Source organism: Diabrotica virgifera, chromosome 1, assembly GCF_917563875.1.
Source record: "Diabrotica virgifera virgifera chromosome 1, PGI_DIABVI_V3a".
NCBI classification, from domain to species: Eukaryota; Metazoa; Arthropoda; class Insecta; order Coleoptera; family Chrysomelidae; genus Diabrotica; species Diabrotica virgifera.
Genome location: NC_065443.1, coordinates 235,497,977 through 235,518,173, shown reverse-complemented (window position 1 = coordinate 235,518,173; position 20,197 = coordinate 235,497,977). Strand labels below are relative to the sequence as shown.

At 32.6% G+C, this 20,197-nt stretch overlaps 1 protein-coding gene across 11 annotated transcripts in view; it reads right to left on the bottom strand.

The window, feature by feature from the left end:
• LOC114333136 (obscurin) overlaps window positions 1–20,197 on the bottom strand; it is a 615,016-nt gene that overhangs the window by 250,559 nt on the left and 344,260 nt on the right. For all 11 annotated transcript variants that reach the window (XM_028283003.2, XM_028282967.2, XM_028282979.2 and 8 more), the window contains 3 exons: window positions 8,962–9,261; window positions 4,811–4,961; window positions 3,510–4,664 (listed from right to left, as the gene is read on the bottom strand). In XM_028283003.2, coding sequence (XP_028138804.2) covers window positions 3,510–4,664; window positions 4,811–4,961; window positions 8,962–9,261 — 1,606 coding nt within the window. The remainder of the gene's footprint in view (window positions 1–3,509; window positions 4,665–4,810; window positions 4,962–8,961; window positions 9,262–20,197) is intronic.

The window sequence follows — 20,197 nt, the reverse complement described above, 5'->3', positions numbered from 1 at the left end:
AAGAAAGTGTATTTTTTTGTTCTTCTCAATGGCGGTACAGGCTCGTTTTTTTTAATATTGTATTTAATTACAGAGTAATTTCCACATATTAATATATTTTTCCAATTGGGCTCTGTACCGCCATTCTTTATTATATTACGAATAGGTGTGTCAAATATCTTGAAAAAATATTCAAAATTACAGCCGCAATCTTGGAACGCGTTTTGGCTACCTGTTGATCGCTACTGTATCACCTTAAACGTAATATCTCGTAGGAACATTTTTTCGAATGATCCCGACTTGCTATTGTATTTTAACACTATAAATATGGTTAATATGGCTGCTATCCTGTGCAAGATGGATGGCTTCATGTAGAGATTAATTGTTGAGGTCAACCAAATATCTTGAATGGGTTGCATGTGAGAGTTCATTTTAAATGAAGTAAAAGTCAGACTTACTCTCAATCTTTATTATAACTTCCGACGACCGGTTTCGTTCTTTAAAATTTGTAGAGCATCTTCAGGTCAAAGGTAACAAGTTACAAAATGCTACAAATAAAAACCAGAATTAGCACATTGTCTGGTTGTAAAAGATGCTAAAGATCCATATGATCAAGCCAATGTTGAATAACATACATAAAAGTAGCGAAATAGCATACCAAAGCACATGCAAGCATTCATGGGGGTGGTGGTACAAAACTTCCCTCAAACGCAACAACATGCGCAGTAGTATGCTATATATAATCATGCAATCATAACGTGTCGCACTTACATTCGGATACAAGGTGCTATCAACTCAGTTTTCATTATCATGATGTTTCTTTTAAAGTTATATTAACGGGATATGGTGGAATAGACGGACGATGCAGCAAAGGTAAACAAATCTATGGGACTTAGGAGTTCTTGAGGGTGATGAGATAGTTGGTGTAAGTTAACCAACAAATCTATGTCTGTTATTATGTTTGTGTAAATCAAATTAGTGAACGACTTATTTACAATTTTACAATTTTAATGTGTGTTGATTTTAAAGATTTTATTTTTATTTTATTTTAATTTTATCTATATTTATATATATATTAAAGAATTCTATTTATTATTAATGTAAGATTGACAACGTTTGGATCGTAAATGTATTGAGTAATTATTGTGTATGTTAGAACTTGATTGTGCAGTTGCAAACTGATTATTTTAAGGTCAAAACCAGATCTGTGATCGTCCGTCTATTCCACCATATCCCGTTAACATAACTTTAAAAGAAACATCATGATAATGAAAACTGAGTTGATAGCACCTTGTATCCGAATGTAAGTACGACACGTTATGATTGCATGATTATATATAGCATACTTCTGCGCATGTTGTTGCGTTTGAGGGAAGTTTTGTACCACCACCCCCATGAATGCTTGCATGTGCATTGCTATGCTATTTCGCTACTTTTAGGTATGTTATTCAACATTGGCTTGATCATATGGATCTTTAGCATCTTTTACAACCAGACAATGTGCTAATTCTGGTTTCTATTTGTAGCATTTTGTAACTTGTTACCTTTGACCTGAAGATGCTCTACAAATTTTAAAGAGCGAAACCGGTCGTCGGAAGTTATAATAAAGATTGAGAGTAAGTCTGACTTTTACTTCATTCAACCAAATATCTTGAAAACGGTACCCCGTCAAAATAGCCCCGTCGAAAAAGCTCCGACAAAATAGCCCCGACATAATATCCCGCACACAAAATAGCTCCGAGAAAATAGCCTATAGACAAAATAGCCCCGACAAAATAGCCCGGACAAAAAACTTCCTTCATAATTCATCATGAAATAATCCCTTAAAAATACATTTTTTCGGAAATGGTAAGTATCCTCTATTCAGATGTTTATCTTAACCACATTAAATAAAAATGGTGTTTTCAGAGTCCTGTCTTCTCTGCCTCTTGGAAGTTTGAACATTTAATTTAAGCGAAAATAAATGTTTATATGTGATGCAGCAGTAAAATGCATTTTAAATTATATAAATTACATCCATTCTTCTTTTTTTGTCAAATATTTTAAATTTAAAAAAAGGTTTTGGACACCTTGTATAAATAATTATGTAATTGTTTATATTACTAAATACAGAATTAAATAACCTTTCAAATGAGCTAGCACACGACCCCTATTCTCATTTAAAAAAATCATCGATTACTTTATCACGCCTAGATGGATGACGTCACTAGTATGACATATATAACAGAATATCGTAATTTAAAAATAAAAATCGATCTATTTCAGGATTTATCCACCATATCACCATACTGTACCTACGTCTGAATTGCCGATATGAATGAGTCAGATTAAATTAAATTATTAGAAGAATTTTTTTACTGAGCAACAACATTTTTGTTTAATTTATTAATATTTTGTATTCTGACAACGACGTCCGAAGTGGAAGTCGAAACGTTAATAAAATATTTGTTTTAAGTAAATTGTGGCTTTTTTCCCAATTAGAATAGTAATTTAAAATAAATGGTACTCCGTTAAAAGGTAAAACTTTTTATTGGAGGTGTTTTCTAAGAGGCTGTTTTAGCCGGAGCTGTTTTGTCGTGGCTATTTTGGTTGCGGGCTATTTTGTCGAGGCAATTTTGTGTCAGGGCTATTTTGACTTGGCTTTTTTGACGGGGCTGTTTTGAACGGGCCATTTTGACGGGTCACGCTTGAAAACTACTATGTCAGATTTTATTTTAGGTTATTATTCATACAAACTAAGTTTAATTAATAAATAGATAATTAAACAGTTAATAGTAAATAAATAATTTGATGATTCAAAATGAATTAATGTGGAAATGGTAAAAGAGTCAAATTCAAATCGAGTGGAAGACATAGTTAAAGCTCAACTAGTTGAAAAATGTGGGGAAGGGCATAACATTTAGATAAGTAAATGAATGAAAGTTACTAAAATCTATATACCTACTATGTTGCTTCAAAATTATTATAATACGCAATCCCTAGCAAACTAACACTACAACACATTAGATAATCAGATTTTTTTTTTTGAGTAACTAACATCAGAATAACTTTAAGATTGGCTTTACAATCAAAACAAAACTGGATGTAAATCATCAAGGCAGTCACAGTGTTGACTGATTATAATACGACATAATACAACAACATTAACAAAGAATTATTGTTGCGTGAACAATGTGAGCATGCTATGTAAGACTCATAACAAAAGTTAATTGAGTACAAAAGTTAAAAGCTAACCCATGCTAAGTGCATGTACTATGACTCAGCTTTAATATTTTCTTAAAGAGAAAATAAATAAAAAATGGTTGAATCAAAACAAAAACAAAATTTTACCAGAAGTCAAACAATACTCTAACTTTATCAAATCAAATAATAAAGCAGTAGTTATTATAACTCTATTCTAGGTCTTTAGAGGGACGGTATCTACAAAGGGAATAAAACTGAGCTCATGCATATTTTACATATAAAAAAGTGGTTATATAAAGCAGGTCACACAATTAATCACACAATTTTGTACTTCACACATAACTAACCTGATCTCGATGACGAAGTATACTTTCTACTCATTTCGTCCCCTACTTCAACATTTACTTCGATTCCTACTTTAAAATCAGTTAAAACAATATCACTTACTCCAGTTTTTTCAACACTGTAAAGTTTATCGATAGCACTACCAGGAACTTTCTCTGGAGGTGGTTTAATGGTGTATGGAATGGCCTCTTCTAAAACTCTGGGTTTGTTGATTTCGATTAGAGGTTCTACTGCTTGAAGTCGCCTACTATGTTGATCTTCACTTGGATCTGATTCTGGTGTTGAAATTTGTTTGAGTGTTTCACTATCAGATCTTTGGATATCAGTGGTGGTGGTTGTCGTTTCAACTGGTGCTACGAATGCAGGAACTACGGTATCTTCTGATGATATAGAAGAAGATTTTCTTTCTTCTAAAGAAGTTTTTGTTTTGGAGGTTTCAGTTTTCTGTGACGCTTTACTTTTAGTGACGGCTACAGAAGATTCCTGTGTTCTAGTCTCGGCAGCTTCTGTAGAAGAAAACTCAGTCTTTGACTGACTGAGTTCTGATATAGACTGTCTGACCTCTGTTAAAGACTCTTTGGTCCTTGTTGAAGACTGCTCAACTTTGGATTGTTTTAGTTTTAGTTCCTCAATAAGTTTGTCTTGAGTTTTGGATTTGCTAGGTAATTTGGAGGTAACTTTTTCTTGAACTAATTCTTTCTTCTCGTCTTCTTTCGATTTTTCAACAACTGCAACTTTTTGTTCTAACAATTGCTCTGTTTTGTTTTTTTCTACAGTTGCTAAGACCTTTGGTCCAGTTGTTTTTGTTTCTTCAACAGGTTTTAGTTTTGGTTCTTCTTTTTTAGTATCAACTGTACTTTTTTCTTTGATTGATTTTGGTACAGGGATTGAAGAGCCGTTCTTTTTATTGGGTTGATCTAATTCCTTTGAAAGTTTACGACGCAATAGACTCTCTTCTAATTTTGTTTTAGTTGAACCCTGTTTTACCTCACTTTCCTTTGATACCTCTAAAGTTGGTGGTTCTGGTTTTAGTTTCTTGGGTTTTGGTAGTTCAGATTCTTTTTGGGATAGTTTTTCTGTAGGTTTTCGTTTGGTTTCGTCGGATTTTTCTGCTGGTGGAGATTTTAGATCGTCGCTGCTGGTTTCTTCACTATCACCTGAAAGTATTGTTGTTAAAATATTTTTAAGTTTAACGTAAAATTAGTGACTTTACATTTAAAAGGGAAGAGACAACTAATTGAAGGTATATATCCTTAAAGTAATCAATGACTTTGGAAATTATCTAACGGGGAAATGTCCTTACCGTGTTCCTTGGCAAATTCCCTAATTTCTTTCAACCAATATTCTTTGACGTCTCGATATACTTTTAATATAATAGCTTGTCCTCCAACGTTGTCGATGAGTTCAAATACGTGCTTGTCTTCTGGATGGTCTTTAACAGTGACTTTCGTTAACTGAAAATATATAAACAATATATAGAGTGTCCCAAAAGTAGTGGAACGGTCGAATATTTCGCGAACTAAACATCGGATCGAAAAACTGAAAAATACGTATTCAATCATTTTCAAAAATCTATCAAATGACACAAAACACCAATCCCCACTACACCCTCTGGAGGTAGGGTGGGGGTAACTTTAAAATCTTAAATGGAAACCCCCAGTTTTTCTTGCAAATTTGGATTCGCTACGTAAAAGTAGGCAACTTTTATTCAAAACGTTTTTTTCGAACTGTGGATAGATGGCGCTATAATTGGGAAAAACGATTTATCCTGATACCATAGGTAAATTATAGAAACGGTCTAATATCTCACGAAATACACTTCCAAATGAGAAACCAAAAAGCAGATTTTTAATCTTTTTTGAAAACCTATCGAATAACACCAAACATGACCCTCCAACCCACCCCCTGGATGTGGGGTGGGGGTAACTTTAAAATCTTAAATAGCAACCCCCACTTTTTATTGCAGATTCGGATTCGTCATAAAAAATTAAGCAACATTTATTCGAAACATTTTTTAAAATTTCTGATAGATGGCGCTAATAAATCGAATTTTTCCAATTAAGGCTCCATCTATTAACAATTCCAAAAAATGTTTCGAATAAATGTTACTTAAATTTTCATGGCCGATCCGAATCTGTAATAACAAGTGGATGTTGCTATTTAAGATTTTAAAGTTACCCCCCACCCCACATTCAGGGGGTGGGTTGGAGGGTCATGTTTGGTGTTATTCGATAGGTTTTCGAAAAAGATTAAAAATCTGTTTTTTAGTTTCTCATTTGGAAATGTATTTCGTGAGATATTAGACCGTTTCTATAATATACCTATGGTATCAGGATAAATCGTTTTTCCCAATTATAGCGCCATCTATCCACAGTTCGAAAAAATGTCTTGAATAGAAGTTGCTTACTTTTATGTAACAAATTAAAATCTGCAAGAAAAACTGGGGGTTTCCATTTGAGATTTTAAAGTTACCCCCCACCCCACCTCCAGGGGTTGTAGTGGGGGTTGGGGTTTGGTGCCATTGGATAGATTTTTGAAAGTGATTGAACACGTATTTTTCAGTTTTTCGATCCGATGTTTAGTTCGCGAAATATTCGACCGTTCCACTACTTTTGGGACACCCTGTATATTATATACTGCTCCAAGAAATTAAGTACTATTAATCCATAAATAAATATAATAATTTATTTACTAATAAAGTTAAATTCATAAATTAAATATTATATTCCAATCAGTGTTATTAAATTACTCTCAAGTAAATATATTTTTTAAATGCATTGCTAAAATTCAGCACAAAATTTTAAGACAAGAAAAAAAAACAAATTTTATTTTTTAAAAGAAATAAAAAAGTACGAATCGTTTTAATCCGAATATTGGGTATTTCTACCTCTGCGATTCATGCTTAAAATAAAATTTGGAACACTGTTTTGGTCTAGAGTCTAGACCAGAGGTTCTTAATCTGTGGTACATGTCCCACTGGTGGTACATATCATTATTGGCGGTGGTACACAAACACAGAAAAAATTAAAATAGTAGTACTTAGTAAGTATTGATAATACAATTTAAAAATACAGGTGGTACCAAAAATAATAAAAATAACTGTAGGTGGTACATCACTCAAAAAGGTTGAGAACCGCTGGTCTAGACCATTCCAGAGTTCAACCAGAAGTTGTCCCAGGGCCTTCAAGTTGTTCGGCCTGTTTAATTGAGATCCTAGTTGATTCCCCAGCATACACCAGATGTGATCTATGGGATTAAAGTCGGGATTACGTGTTGGCCAGCCTACTGTTTCAATGTCAACTCTCAAAAGATAATCTCGTAATTTGGTAAAATCTCCATTATTAAATACCACTTATGTCAAAGCGTGCTGTTATGAGATGCCTCCTCATACCATAAGCGAGCCTCTATAAAATAAAATGGTATTATTTGTTCTACGACGATCTCTTATTAACGCTGGACATGCAAGAATGAACAAATTTTTCTAGAAACTTTCGAACTGTTTCCAGGTTTATTTGGATGCCAGTTGTGTTTTGAAGCTCAGATTGTTTGACATACGCATGGCCGCTCAAACAATTTGTCAGTCTTTCGTGTTTAATTTGGTTATCAACACAGAGTTGATGGAGGCCGATAAAGCCTACTATGGCTTCATCAGATGCTAGGGTGTATTCAGCCCCAGCATCTTGTACATTCCCATAATCTTTCACTTACTATCTTTATCCAAGGCATCCTCTTCTCGTATATTTCAGTCATTTATCGCTTTTTTGATGTTACAATTCAACAATTTGCATGGTTTCTAATATAAATTATGTTCTATCCAGGCCATTAGGACGAATAATCCTTCGAATAATCCTTCAGGCCATATAATCTTTCACTTACTTTCTTTATCCAAGGAATCTTCTTCTCGTACATTTCAGTCATTTATCGCTTTTTTGTGTTTTGATGTTGCAATTCAACAATTTGCATGGTTTCTAATGCAAATTATGTTCTTTCCCTTTTATTCTTCCTGATGGCCTCCAGTAAAATGTTCTTATGGTAAATTTGGTAAATTTAGTAGAGGTTCAAACCGCTTCAAGAACCGCTTTGTTATTCGGTCCACTACTGTTTGTACTCATTTCATTAGAGTTCTTACTCCCTCATTACTTATTCCATCTATACCTGATATTCTTGCGTTTCTTTTACATAATCCATTTCTACTGCGAACAACCTTATTTTTAAGTTTGCATTTTAAGCCCATGTTTCTGACAGAGCTCAAAACTGATTATATCATGGCTCTACTTACTATTTTTTATTTTACTTTGAGATTAATTTATTGAATTCTGTGCTCCTGTGTTGAATTTCTTCTTGATTTATATTTACGTCATTCAAAAGAAATTCGTTGTGATGTTCACCATTCTCTCATATATCAAACTGTACTTTCTGATGTATTTTTACAATTCCAATCTTATGAAGAGGGAGACTTCTGTCCTCGTATGTTTATGTTTGTCCACCTCTGACCAATCTTGTCATAACCTGTTTCTGTACATCTTATTCTTCAATTATTCTCATTCGATATACTATTTTAATTGGGAATAAGCCATAATTTAAGTTTAAATTTATTTGACCTTTTGATTTCCACTTCAGAAATCGTTATCAATATACAAAACATTAATAAATTAAACAAATTTTGTTTTTGTTACTTAGTAAAAAAATTCCTCTAGTAATTTAATTTCATTTGAATCATTCATATTGACAATTCAGACATGTATTATTCATTTTAAAGTAGATGAGTTTAAAATGATATTGCCAAATATTTATGAGTTGCGTTCCTGGGACGACTTTATTGGAAAATAGTTCATTCGATTACAGGAAATCAACTTTACCTTTAGAATATCCGTCAGAAAAATCATATCATCTGATCTATCTTTAAAAGATAACCACGTGCAATGGTGATAGTAAAATTCTCGGGTTAGAGGCCCCATGTGGTTGTCTTTTGAAGGTAAATCACATGCTACGATTTTTATGACGGATATTCTTAACTTAAAGTTGTTTTAATGTAATCGAATGAAATACCTTCCAATAAAGTCGCCCCAGGAACGCAACTCATAAATATTGGCAATATCATTTTAAACTCGTCTACTTTAAAATGTATAATAGATGTCTGAATTGTCAATATAAATGAATCAGATAAAATTAAATTAGAAGATTTTTATTTATTTGGAAACAAAAAAAATTGTTTAATTTAATAACGTTTTGTATTTTAATAACGACTTATGAAGTGGAAGTCGAAACATAATTTAAAGTCAAACTTAAATTGTGGCTTATTTCCAATAAATAAAATAGTAAATTGCATGAGATGCCTCAAGAAACTAGCTTCGGAAAATGTTATTTTCCTTATTCTCAATTATTGTAATCCCTGTCGTATAATTTTTTTCTTACATTGTTGAATATTATACATATAAAAAAGTTTATACTTACCCTAATGCAATCTTTAAGCTGAAAAATAGATCTATCTTCGGATATTCTTCTGACCTTGCAAACCAAAATACGTGCCTTGAATAGAAAGAGATAGCGTTCTTTGGATATGTCCTCAAATGTGATAGTAAATCTGTCGTGGGCTAGAAGTCTTCCCAATTTATGGACGCTGCCTTTGTATCCTTCGATGCTAGAGATAAACTTATCGTCTTGTGCTCGATGGGGAACACTTAGCATCAAATCAAGGGCCTTCTGAAGATCCACGTAGTTCTCGCCAAGGCATGTAGTATATCTTACCAACTCCTATAAAAATCAAGAAAATCATATTGTTAGTTATAAAAATAATATACAGTGCTAGTCAAAAGTCCGTACCCCCCCTCGTATCTTTTGAACGGTTATACTTATAATAGTGAAATTAGGAGGGAGGAAATAAACGGATGTAGGCTTCTTAACCAATCATGACAGGTGACGTAATAGTGACAGATGACGTTACAGCGCCACTATGACAGATAATTTTAAATGGGACCTTATGGCAAGTGATACCTCGTTTGAAAGGTATTGAAAATACCTATTCAGTCATACTAATTTTGTTTGAGTTTAAGCTCATTTTGATGAATAAATGAAATAATATAAAATTGTAGTTTCGCATTTAATTAATAAAAATTCAAACCTCCGCCTATGATTACTTGTCAAAAAGGTTGACGTTGACGTAAAAACTACTAGAGAACTGAAAAACGTCAACTTTTTTGACAAAAAAACCATAGGCGGACATTTGAATTTTTATTAGTTAAATACGAAACTACAATGTTATATTTATTTAATTTATTCACCAAAATCAAAATCAACTTAAACCCAAAAAAAATAGTATGACTGGATAGGTATTTTCAATACCTTTCAAACGAGGTATCACTTGCCATAAGGTCCCATTTAAAATTATGTGTCATAGTGGCGCTGTAACGTCATCTGTCACTATTACGTCACCTGTCATGACTAGTTAAGAAGCCTATATCCGTTTATTTCCTCCCTCCAAATTCCACTATTATAAGTATAACCGTTCAAAAGATACGAGGGGGGTACGGACTTTTGACTAGCACTGTATATAAATTAATATTGTGACAGTAAAAATCAACTAGATTATTTTTTATTTATTTTATTTTCAAATTATTTTTATTTTTTTAACTTTTTTTTTTATTGATGCGCAATAACAATCAACAAGTTTATTTGATGCCAGTTATTCTACGCCTACTTCGCTTCTACGTGTTCTCGGTCTTACTTTATGGTTTCGAGTCTTGTACTGTGAATAAAATCGACCTAAATCACCTTGAAGCTTTTGAAATGTGGTGCTATAGAAGAATTTTAAAAGTTTTTTGGGTGGAGAAAATTAGAAACTTCACAATACTAAAACGTCTTGGCAAAACTACTGAGATTATAACAAGCATCAAGAGGAGAAAGCTGAAGTATTTCGGACATATAATGAGAGGTCCCAAATATAGGTTACGACCAAATATTATGCAAGGGAAGACAGCAAGCACAGTCCAGGAAGAAGAAAAACTTCATGGTTGAAGAACTTGCGAGATTGCTATCAGATATCAACTTTTATCAATTTTATACGAGTTATGTCAAAAAATATTAATTTTGCTCAGGAGTAAAGTACCTTTATATTTCACAATATCGAAAATTGTTGTTATAAAATGTTGTTCGAAATTAAAAACTATTGTTGTTCTGAAGCTATTAATTTGCGGCATTTTTGTAATTAACTATTCTAAATGGAACTAAAAGCCACAATTTAACAAAAAAAAAAAAAATGATTTTATTAACGTTTCGATGTCCATATCTGGATGCAGATATGGACATCGAAACGTTAATAAAATCATTTTTTTAGAAATAAGCCACAATTTAAGGCCATGGGTACATAATTCGCAAATATTTTACGGCTATCCCTACTTTTTCTGTCTTTACACGGCAAATTACGTGTAGTAAAATTCACACTGGTTTGGATATGTAAACATTACTAGAATGTCATTCTACTTGAAAATGTCATCATTAACTTAAAGAGATGGCTTTTGAATGTTCTTGGATAACTGTTGTTTGTATACTTGCAAATTATTAATTCAGTTAATAAATGTGATAATTTTTTCAATAACTATGTATTCAGTGATTGTAATAATTTATATGTACAACGTACAACAAAAACTAATACTCAATCGAGAAAAGAGGAAAAGTGTGAAAGTGATTTTTTAATAATATATTTCTACTATGGAACGCTTACAATTTTGAAGTAGGGATGGGAAAAACCGACCGGTTTTAACCTAAAACCGGTTTTTTTACTTCGCAATAACCGGTTTTACCGGTTGTTTTTTTCTCCCGGTTATAACCGGTTTTTTCTTTTTAAAGCAAAAACCGGTTATTAGGTTTTTACGGTGATTAGGATTAGGTTAGGTATTATTTTGGATCCCAATCATAATTATTATTCTTAAGTAATTATTCCAAACAAAACCATAATTCAAATTTTATTTTATAAATACAGAAGCAAACTGAAAGTGCAAACTCACATCAGCCAGAAACAATTAAGTTTTATTATAATATTTCGTTGAAAAGTATTTGTAATCATAATATTTACATAAGAAGTGATCTGGTTAAAGTAGACGCAAACATCATCTATTTTTCACACTTGACTCTTGACATTGAAAGTGGGTGAATGACTTTTTTTGATTACCAAAAATAATGTTCTGACTATGAACATCAAATTACCGATAACGAATACGAATCTCCAAGGATTTCCCTACGTTTTCAAAACGATACACTCATACAGGAAGTATTAAATGAGTTAAAATGTACCTATTATACAAATATACAAACGTGTTAAAAGAAATAGAATGATACATTTTTTTTGATGGTAGTAAAAATAAAAGATAAATTGCATTATCCAATTTGTTTTTAAGTAAAATATTTATGTTGATATTAGTTTTTTTAAATCCCATTTGAAAGAGTCTGGGAAATTTTTTATAAGTTGAAATGGTTGGGTTAAATTGTATATTATTGCAATATGTATATATTAATCTTACGCTATATTATATTTAATAATAATCAATGAGTATATAATAATAATAGAATAATAAATACATATAATAATTCAACATGTCTAAATGAACATCTTTACATGACCATGCAGAAAGCTGTACTACTCGCAACGGCCAGATGTGTACGAAAATTTTTGGGAGATACACCTGCATACCAAGTCACCTAGGGCTCGATAACACGGAAAGAGTCCCACCAGAGGTCAATCCTTTTGATACTGTAGGTATCTGGGATGAGTCAATTTTCCCCTTAGAGGGAGTGTGAGCCGTATGGCTAAATCTGGAATAATAGAATAATATGGTTTTTTTAAAAATTGTGTTTTATTTATATTGATATTGATGTTCTTTCGATAGTACTAATTTGGATCATATTGATATCGAGTATCGAGTCGAGTGGAGTATCGCAAACTAAAGTGCATTGTAAATGTAACATTGTAACCTATTCGATTAAAAAAAAACCGGTTTTTTTTGGCCGGTTATAACCGCCAGGTTAAACCGTAAGAAAAAAAAAACCGGTATAACCAAAAACCGGTGTTTTGTCAAAAACCGCCATCCCTATTTTGAACATCTTTATCAATTTTTTATCAAATATATCAATATTATTTAATCAACAACTCAAAATATTCCCGATGCCATGTCAAATATTTAAAATTTTTACTGATTGTCACTGTCTAACTGACAATATGCTGACAATATTCTATTCGACTGAGTGCGTTGTAAGACAAAGATAGATTTGGAAAATATTATCACAGACATTGTGTTCATTTTTTTCGAATCCTGAAAAAACCAATAAATATTTTAAAAAAATTCAAACGCTGAATGAAAGACTAAATTATTACCGAGGGACGAAAGTCCCTTGAAGAAATAAAAAGTTTATTTTGGATGAGATATTTGAAATTAAAAATAACACTAAATTTTCTCTTAGTTTTTCACCCTTGTAACTTATTAAAATAAACATTATAGAAGTTCTCAGGGACTTTTGGCCCTCGCTAATAACGTAATCTTTAATTCTGCGTTTAAATTTTTCAAAAATACCTATTAGTTTTCTCTGGATTCGAAAAAAACGAATCCCCATTTGAATAGCATTGCAGCCGAAAATACGTACCCATTCTCTTAACTAAAAAAAAAAGATTTTATTAACGTTTCGATGTCTATATATCTGGATCCAGATATGGACATCCAAACGTTAATAAAATCATTTTTTTAGTTAAATTGTGACTTGTTTCCCATTTAGAATAGTTAATTATTAAAAACTATGTTAGGTTATGAAATTACATCCTTCTAATTGAAATATTGTGAACTAGAAAGTTACTTTACTCTTGTGCGAAATTCATATTTTTTTACGTACCTCGTATAAAATTGATAAAAGGTTATATATATTATGATTGCGAGATTACGTCATAGATAAGAGACCATGAAGAGCTTTTTATAAAGAATAACTTTTTTCGTAAAATTAACAAAATTATGTATTATTATGTATTAATTAACAAAATAGTTATCATAATTGTAATAAAATGATGTTGGTTAACACTGTTATCAGTAACTAAAAATAAAATGCAATTTTTTTAATAAGAAGGATGTAGTTGTATATTAAAATTCACAACAATTTTTCACAATAACAATTTTCAATATTGTGAAATATAAAAGTACGTTACGCTTAAGCGGAATTCATATTTTTTAACATACCTCATATAAAATGGATAAAATTTGATATCTGATGGTTTCTTCGTAGATTTTAAACCATTCAGAGCAAGTTATGAAGAACAACTTTTTTTCGTAAAATTGATAATAAAAAGGTTTCGATATGGCTCCAAGTTACGTAAACATAGATACTGTATAAGAGCTCAATTTTTTTAATATTCCAATTGAAACGCCAGATTCCGATTCCGCATAATCAAAAAAACAATAGAAACATTTTTAATCAAGGTAAAATGAAGAATTCGCCGATATTTTTAAAATTGTTTATACAAAAGAGCTTTTATTGTTTAAAAAATTAATAAACACTTAGCCCCAAATCTGCGAGTAGAACATTATACTCTAAACTCTAACATATTTAAACCAACAAAAAAAGTTTTAGGAAAAATAGCTTATTTGATTTTTTCCGAAACAATGTAAGTTTTCGATCTACATTGACTCCCCTAAACGCTTCATAACGGTTGTGCCATTCATTTTGTCTGCTACAAAAATAACACAAATTAAAGCAAGTAATTATTTTACAAATAGCTTACATCATTATGTTGTGTGTTAATGTACTTTTTGTAATTATTCTACTACATCATATACACTTGTAATCAAATTTAAATGTACCAAAATAAAATTCATATTATGCATGCCAACAAAATATATCAAAGTAATATAATTACATGCAGTGTTTTAATGTTGCAAATCTAAAAAACAAATAATAGTAATTTTAAATATAATGTAAATTATGTAAATGATGATTGTAACAGTACTGAAAATTGTATTGAATCGTTTAACTCAACAAGTAATAGTAGGGAGGCACGTATGCTAAATTTGCAGTTACTCGAGCGATTTGGAGACATATTGAGTTGAAAAGATTAGGTCCTAAAGCCAAAAAAGTTAAGTTTTCAATTTTACTGGAGCTTTCCATTTCTTAATTTAATTTTCAATTTCCAGCAATCGCTTTTTCCGATTATAGCGCCATCTATCAATAATTTGAAAAAAATGTTTCGAATAAAACTAACCCCACCCCCAATCTGCATGGGTGGTCGTGTTTGATGTCTTTCGATAAATTTTAAAAAAATATTGAATACGTATTTTTCAGTTTTTTGGTCTGATGGTCATTTCGCGAAATATCGCCGATTTTCTATTTAAAATACATATTAAAGTTACCCCACCCCTCTCCGTGGGGGGTCGTGTTTGGTATCATTCGATAGATTTTTGAAAAATATTAAACACGTATTTTTCAGTTTTTCGATCTGATTTCCTCACGCCCCTCAAATCGTCATGTTTCGATTTTTTCTTAGGATATATTTTTTTCAGACCCCCTTAACGAACTCCCCTGTATTAGGAGTTCATATATGGCAGGGGTACATTTACAGGGTACAAAGTTTCTCCCCATGTGAATTTATGACGCTCTCGAGTAACTGCAAAAATCCCTGCTTGGGCTCTCATACTATAATGGTTGTTCGTTATATAATATCATAATAATAAATCCTGTTTTCTGGATTATCTCCACATTTTATTCTTTTGGTATTTAGTATTGAAAATATCCAATAATCTATATTATGATCAAATCGGAATCGGAATTAATTTTTAGTATTTTCATGAAAGTTAAAGGAGTTGGTAGTTCTAAGGCAGAGGACTTTGTTTTGTATTTTATTAGATAACTGCCATGCCACTAGCTTTATGTAATATCCACGCAATGTGGTAAGCTGCATAAATTATCCAAGTAAGAAGAGGATCCACATTATGGATCTACCAGAATCAGTTTCGCCCATGAAATTATTGTATTGACGAATGGCGTATGGACAGCTAATATTTTTTTCTTCTCGGCTTGACAAGACAGATAAACCCTTGAAGTAGTTTGAACGAACACCATAGGATGTTGAAGCTGTTGTTATGAAAGATTCATTAACCTAACGGATAATGATCACTCCATGAACTTTTTGACAACTTTCTCGTTGTATCTTTCACATCAACAACAAGGTGTTACAGACCTCATAACACCTACCAAACCGTACAAAGGGTCTCGACCTCCTCAAGCTATCTGCGCCATTCTGCTTTGTCCATAGCTTGGGGTTTCAGTTGGTAACACCGATCTTCTCAGCAATCTGTGTTACCCCATTTATCCACCTCAGCTTTGGTCTGCCCGGTCTTTTTATTGCCACCGGCTGCGGTGTTAAATTTTTGTTTATCATGTACGATTTCGAGACTGAGGCTACATGTCCTGCCCAATGCAGAGGGTGTGGCTTAATGATAGTGATAATATCTTTTCCACAAAACCTATGCTTGTAGATATTCTACAATTTATAGTCATATCTACGCCTTCATTTTTCGTTGTCATAGACTGCTCCGAATATTTTACGCAGTCGTCGTCATCACCATCATCATCAGCTATTCTATCCATTGTCGGAAGTAAACCTCCTTTAGGTGTGTTTATTAATTTTTATTCGTTGTTTTTTGCATCCATGCCTGGACACCCATTCGCATGATTTCATCAGTTCGTCTAGTTTGATGACCGTCTCTACTTCTCTTACTTGCTCTTGGTCACCACTCTAGAATTCTCTTTGTCCAATGGTTGTTTTCCATTCTTTCTATGTATCCTGCAAATCTTAATCTTTTGGATTACATCTGTTCCTTTTGATTGAATTCTTATTTCTTCATTGGATTTACGATCGGCGAGCTTAGCTCTTCGTTTCATAGCTCTCTGAGTAAATTAAAGTTTGTAGACTCTTGTCAAAAGCTCATGTGTCAGTTCCATATTTCAAAATATGGATCAATAATGTGTCAATGCGTACTTACCGAAGGTTTTTACCTTTTAATGTATTTGGTAAGTTTGATTTAAACACGCAAACTAAGCAATGTTAGATATACGACTGTCAGATAAACAGAGGAACAACTGGGCAAGATCAAAAACAAAAGTCGAGGATATAACAATAAAAATTTTCAAATTTAAATGGAGGTTCGCAGGCCACACTTCTAGACAAAAAGTCCAACATTAGAATGCAACGATACAACATTGAAGACCGTACGAAAGTAAACGATCAAGAGGAAGACCACTGATCAGATGAGTTGATGATATTAAAAGAATAGCCGGAACAAATTGGAAATATGTTGTTCAGGATAGAGACCGATGGAAGGTGTTGGGAGAGGCCTATGTGCAAACATAGACGATAGAAGGGTAAGAAGAAGAAGAAGAAGAAGAAGAAGAAGAAGAAGAAGAAGAAGAAGAAGAAGAAGAAGAAGAAGAAGAAGAAGAAGAAGAAGAAGAGTTAAACACTGTTTGTAATCGACCATCTGCTGCCCATGCAAAAGAATATCTTGTATTTAAATCAGCGTTTTTTGACAGTTCGATTTTTTGTCCTAAATATATATAAGACTCAACTTTTTCTATATTATTATTATCCAGAGTTATCGATATAATCAGCCCTAAACATCCATCCTTTGATATAGGCCTCCTCTTCCTTCTTTCATGCCTCTCTATCTTGGGCAATTTGCATCAGTTTTGACCCAGTGTGTTTCTTCAGAGAGCAAATGAACCCTTAAGAGAGCAAATGTTGCCCGCGAGCTGCTTGATAACATCAAATATAGAAAGATGGCCTATTTTGGATACGTAGTAAGAGGAGACCGGTATAATATTCTTCAACTTATTATGATGGGTAAAATCGAAGGATGCAGAGGAATTGGTAGAAAGCAGGCCTCTTGGTTGAAGAATAACCGGGAGTGGACGGGAATAAAGAAAGCAGAACACCTATTTAGAATAGCTCGAGATAGAGAAGAGAGAGTTTCGTCATGTTAATCGCCAACGTCAAGGGGACTTAATAGGGCAAGTTAAGAAGAAGAAGTGTTTCTTCAGGTCATCTGATCATGGCATCTGTAGCAGTGGCGGCTCGTGGCCTTGGAGACAGGGTCGGCAAGGTTTTTTTGTCTCCTCATATAGGTATACCATCAAACTAAAAGGCTTAAATCATCATAGGAGATTTTGTTCTTTTTTGCTTTTTTTATGTATGTATGTTACGTTTTTTTTTTGTTTTTTTGATATACTTGACATTCTATCTTGTTTCATGGTGTTTCGAAAATACGTGTTGATTCTTTTGAGATAAGGTAAATCCCGTTTATTTGAGGCAGAAATTGATGGTAATAAGAAAACTGATGAACAGTTTGTTGTAATGAATTGCAGTACTTACTACATATAATTATACATACATATTTTGTAACTTATCCCACTTTCTGAAAATATTTGGATCGGCATAATTTTTAAGTACCTAACTTGTAATAATAAATACATTGGAAATTCTTTGGCGAAGGTAACTTTTAAATTTTGAATCGTCAAAGAGGTCAAAAATTTGCAAATCTTCGAAATTCGAAAAACGAGTATCTATTTGCATATAATAGTAGGTATCCAAAATTTAAAGATATACTTACTCGTTTTTCGAGATATGTATCATGTCGTTGTCTTTTTTTGGGATGGTTCGGAAATATCAAGCGAATCCAAAACGTCACTGCGTATATATTGGAAACTACTATCATTACGAAAATCTCTGAGATTTTGCACCAGCTTTCTTATTCTATTTTTGGAATAAATAATGTCAGTTGACTGATTTTGAACAACAAGGAATATCTTGGGCAAACTCTGTCTTAAAAATATTTAAAAGAATATTAAAAGAGTTTATTATTAGAGAGATTATTATTTAATAAAGTTCTCAAACCGATTGCTTCACGGATCGAGGTATCGCCACTTTCAAAATCATCGACTTCGATAATAAAATCAAAAACTTCCAAAAGCTGTTCACGAAAATCTGCTAAAGATACTAAAACTACCAGAGATAATCTGCTTAGATAAAACTAACCGAGATTTAAAATTTCATCGCGTCTGACAAACTGTTCGCTTTTTTTTTCGAAACAAATTTGTTATAAAGCAGTAATCCGTTTAAGTGAGCTAAACTGGCAAGAAAAGACGATATTCTTTATTTTTTTTACACGTATCATGTAAAACTAAATTCATTATATGCGCATAATAGTGAGTAAATAAAGCTTGTGATGCAATAGTTTTAACTTTTGCCTGGAGACCATTCAATTCACCACTCATCAGAGCAACGCCGTCATAAGATTGCCCCAGTTTGCCCTACCAATTTATTTTTGATATCAAAAAATTTGAATCTGTTCTTTAAAACACCAAAAATATATTCTGCCTTATTGCTTTTACTCACATCTCTAAAACCTAAAAACCTCTCATAAATATTACCACGTAACGCGTATCGAAAAACAATAATTGATAATTGTGAATGACATGCTAATCAGAAGATTCATCTACTTCCAGTGAAAAGCAAATGGTTTTCTAAATCTCAGATTCAACAACGTTATTCAAAATGTAACTATTTGATTATATGTATTAGTTCATTCTGTATTACGAATACACTTCGAATCAGAAAGTAAATAGGTATTTCTAAAACAATTTTATTAATTCTCTATAATTACTTTGATTTTTAACAAATGCTTCGATCCATCATGTCCACTAAATGATAATTCCTGGCAACTTAAAAAAATTACAATATCAATTAAACGACGTAAAACGGTGTGATTATTTTTGAGAATTTCTGCCGATGCATGCTTCCAACTGAAACACAGACCGGCAGACCGAAATGTGCCGTACCTGCCGCTTAACCTGCCATGCCGTATCTGCTATTCTACATGGAGGGAATGTAATGTTCGCTTGCTCATCGACTATTCGTTGAGTTTTACGTGTAAATCGTCAAGCTACGGATGAGTTAGGGACGGCAAGCCGAAAAGTCAGATGAATGGCTCGGATCATTCATTTTTTGAGAAATCTGTTATGCGCAGAGATCACTTAACGCTCGGATTGATCAAATCCTTTTAAAAACCATGAATAAAATTTAATCTGTATTATCTAAAAAAATTTTTTTTATTTCACAGATACAAATATTAAAAAAATCTATATCAATAAATTTGTGGGTCAGCACTGCCGACCCTGCCGACCCTGACCGGCCGCCACTGATCTGTAGCCTTCTTCTTTTTCGTTTGTGGTTCCACGGTCTCCAATATAATATTATCATCTTAGTCCATCTTTCATCCTTCTGTCGTAGGGTGTGTCCCGCGAACTTCCATTTAAGCTTTGCTACTTGGGTTGAGACATCTTTCACTTTTGTTTTGTTACGAATCTATCCAGAGTTATATTAATTCTCAGTTATATCCAGCTATTCGTTGGTTAGCCATATATTTATTTTGATTTTGTATTTATAGTCCTGTCGCCAGGGGGGGTACAACGGCCTCCTGTATTCAGATGGACTTACCCAAGTTTTTATTATGTATTTTGGCCCGTAGAACACGAATTTTTTGGGTAACAGTTGATCCGGATGTCGATAAGATCGTTATAAACAAAGAAGTTGAGGAATTACATAACAGCGATTTCTCGCAAAACAAAACATGTTTTTGTATTTTCTGGGCCATTCTAACCAAAA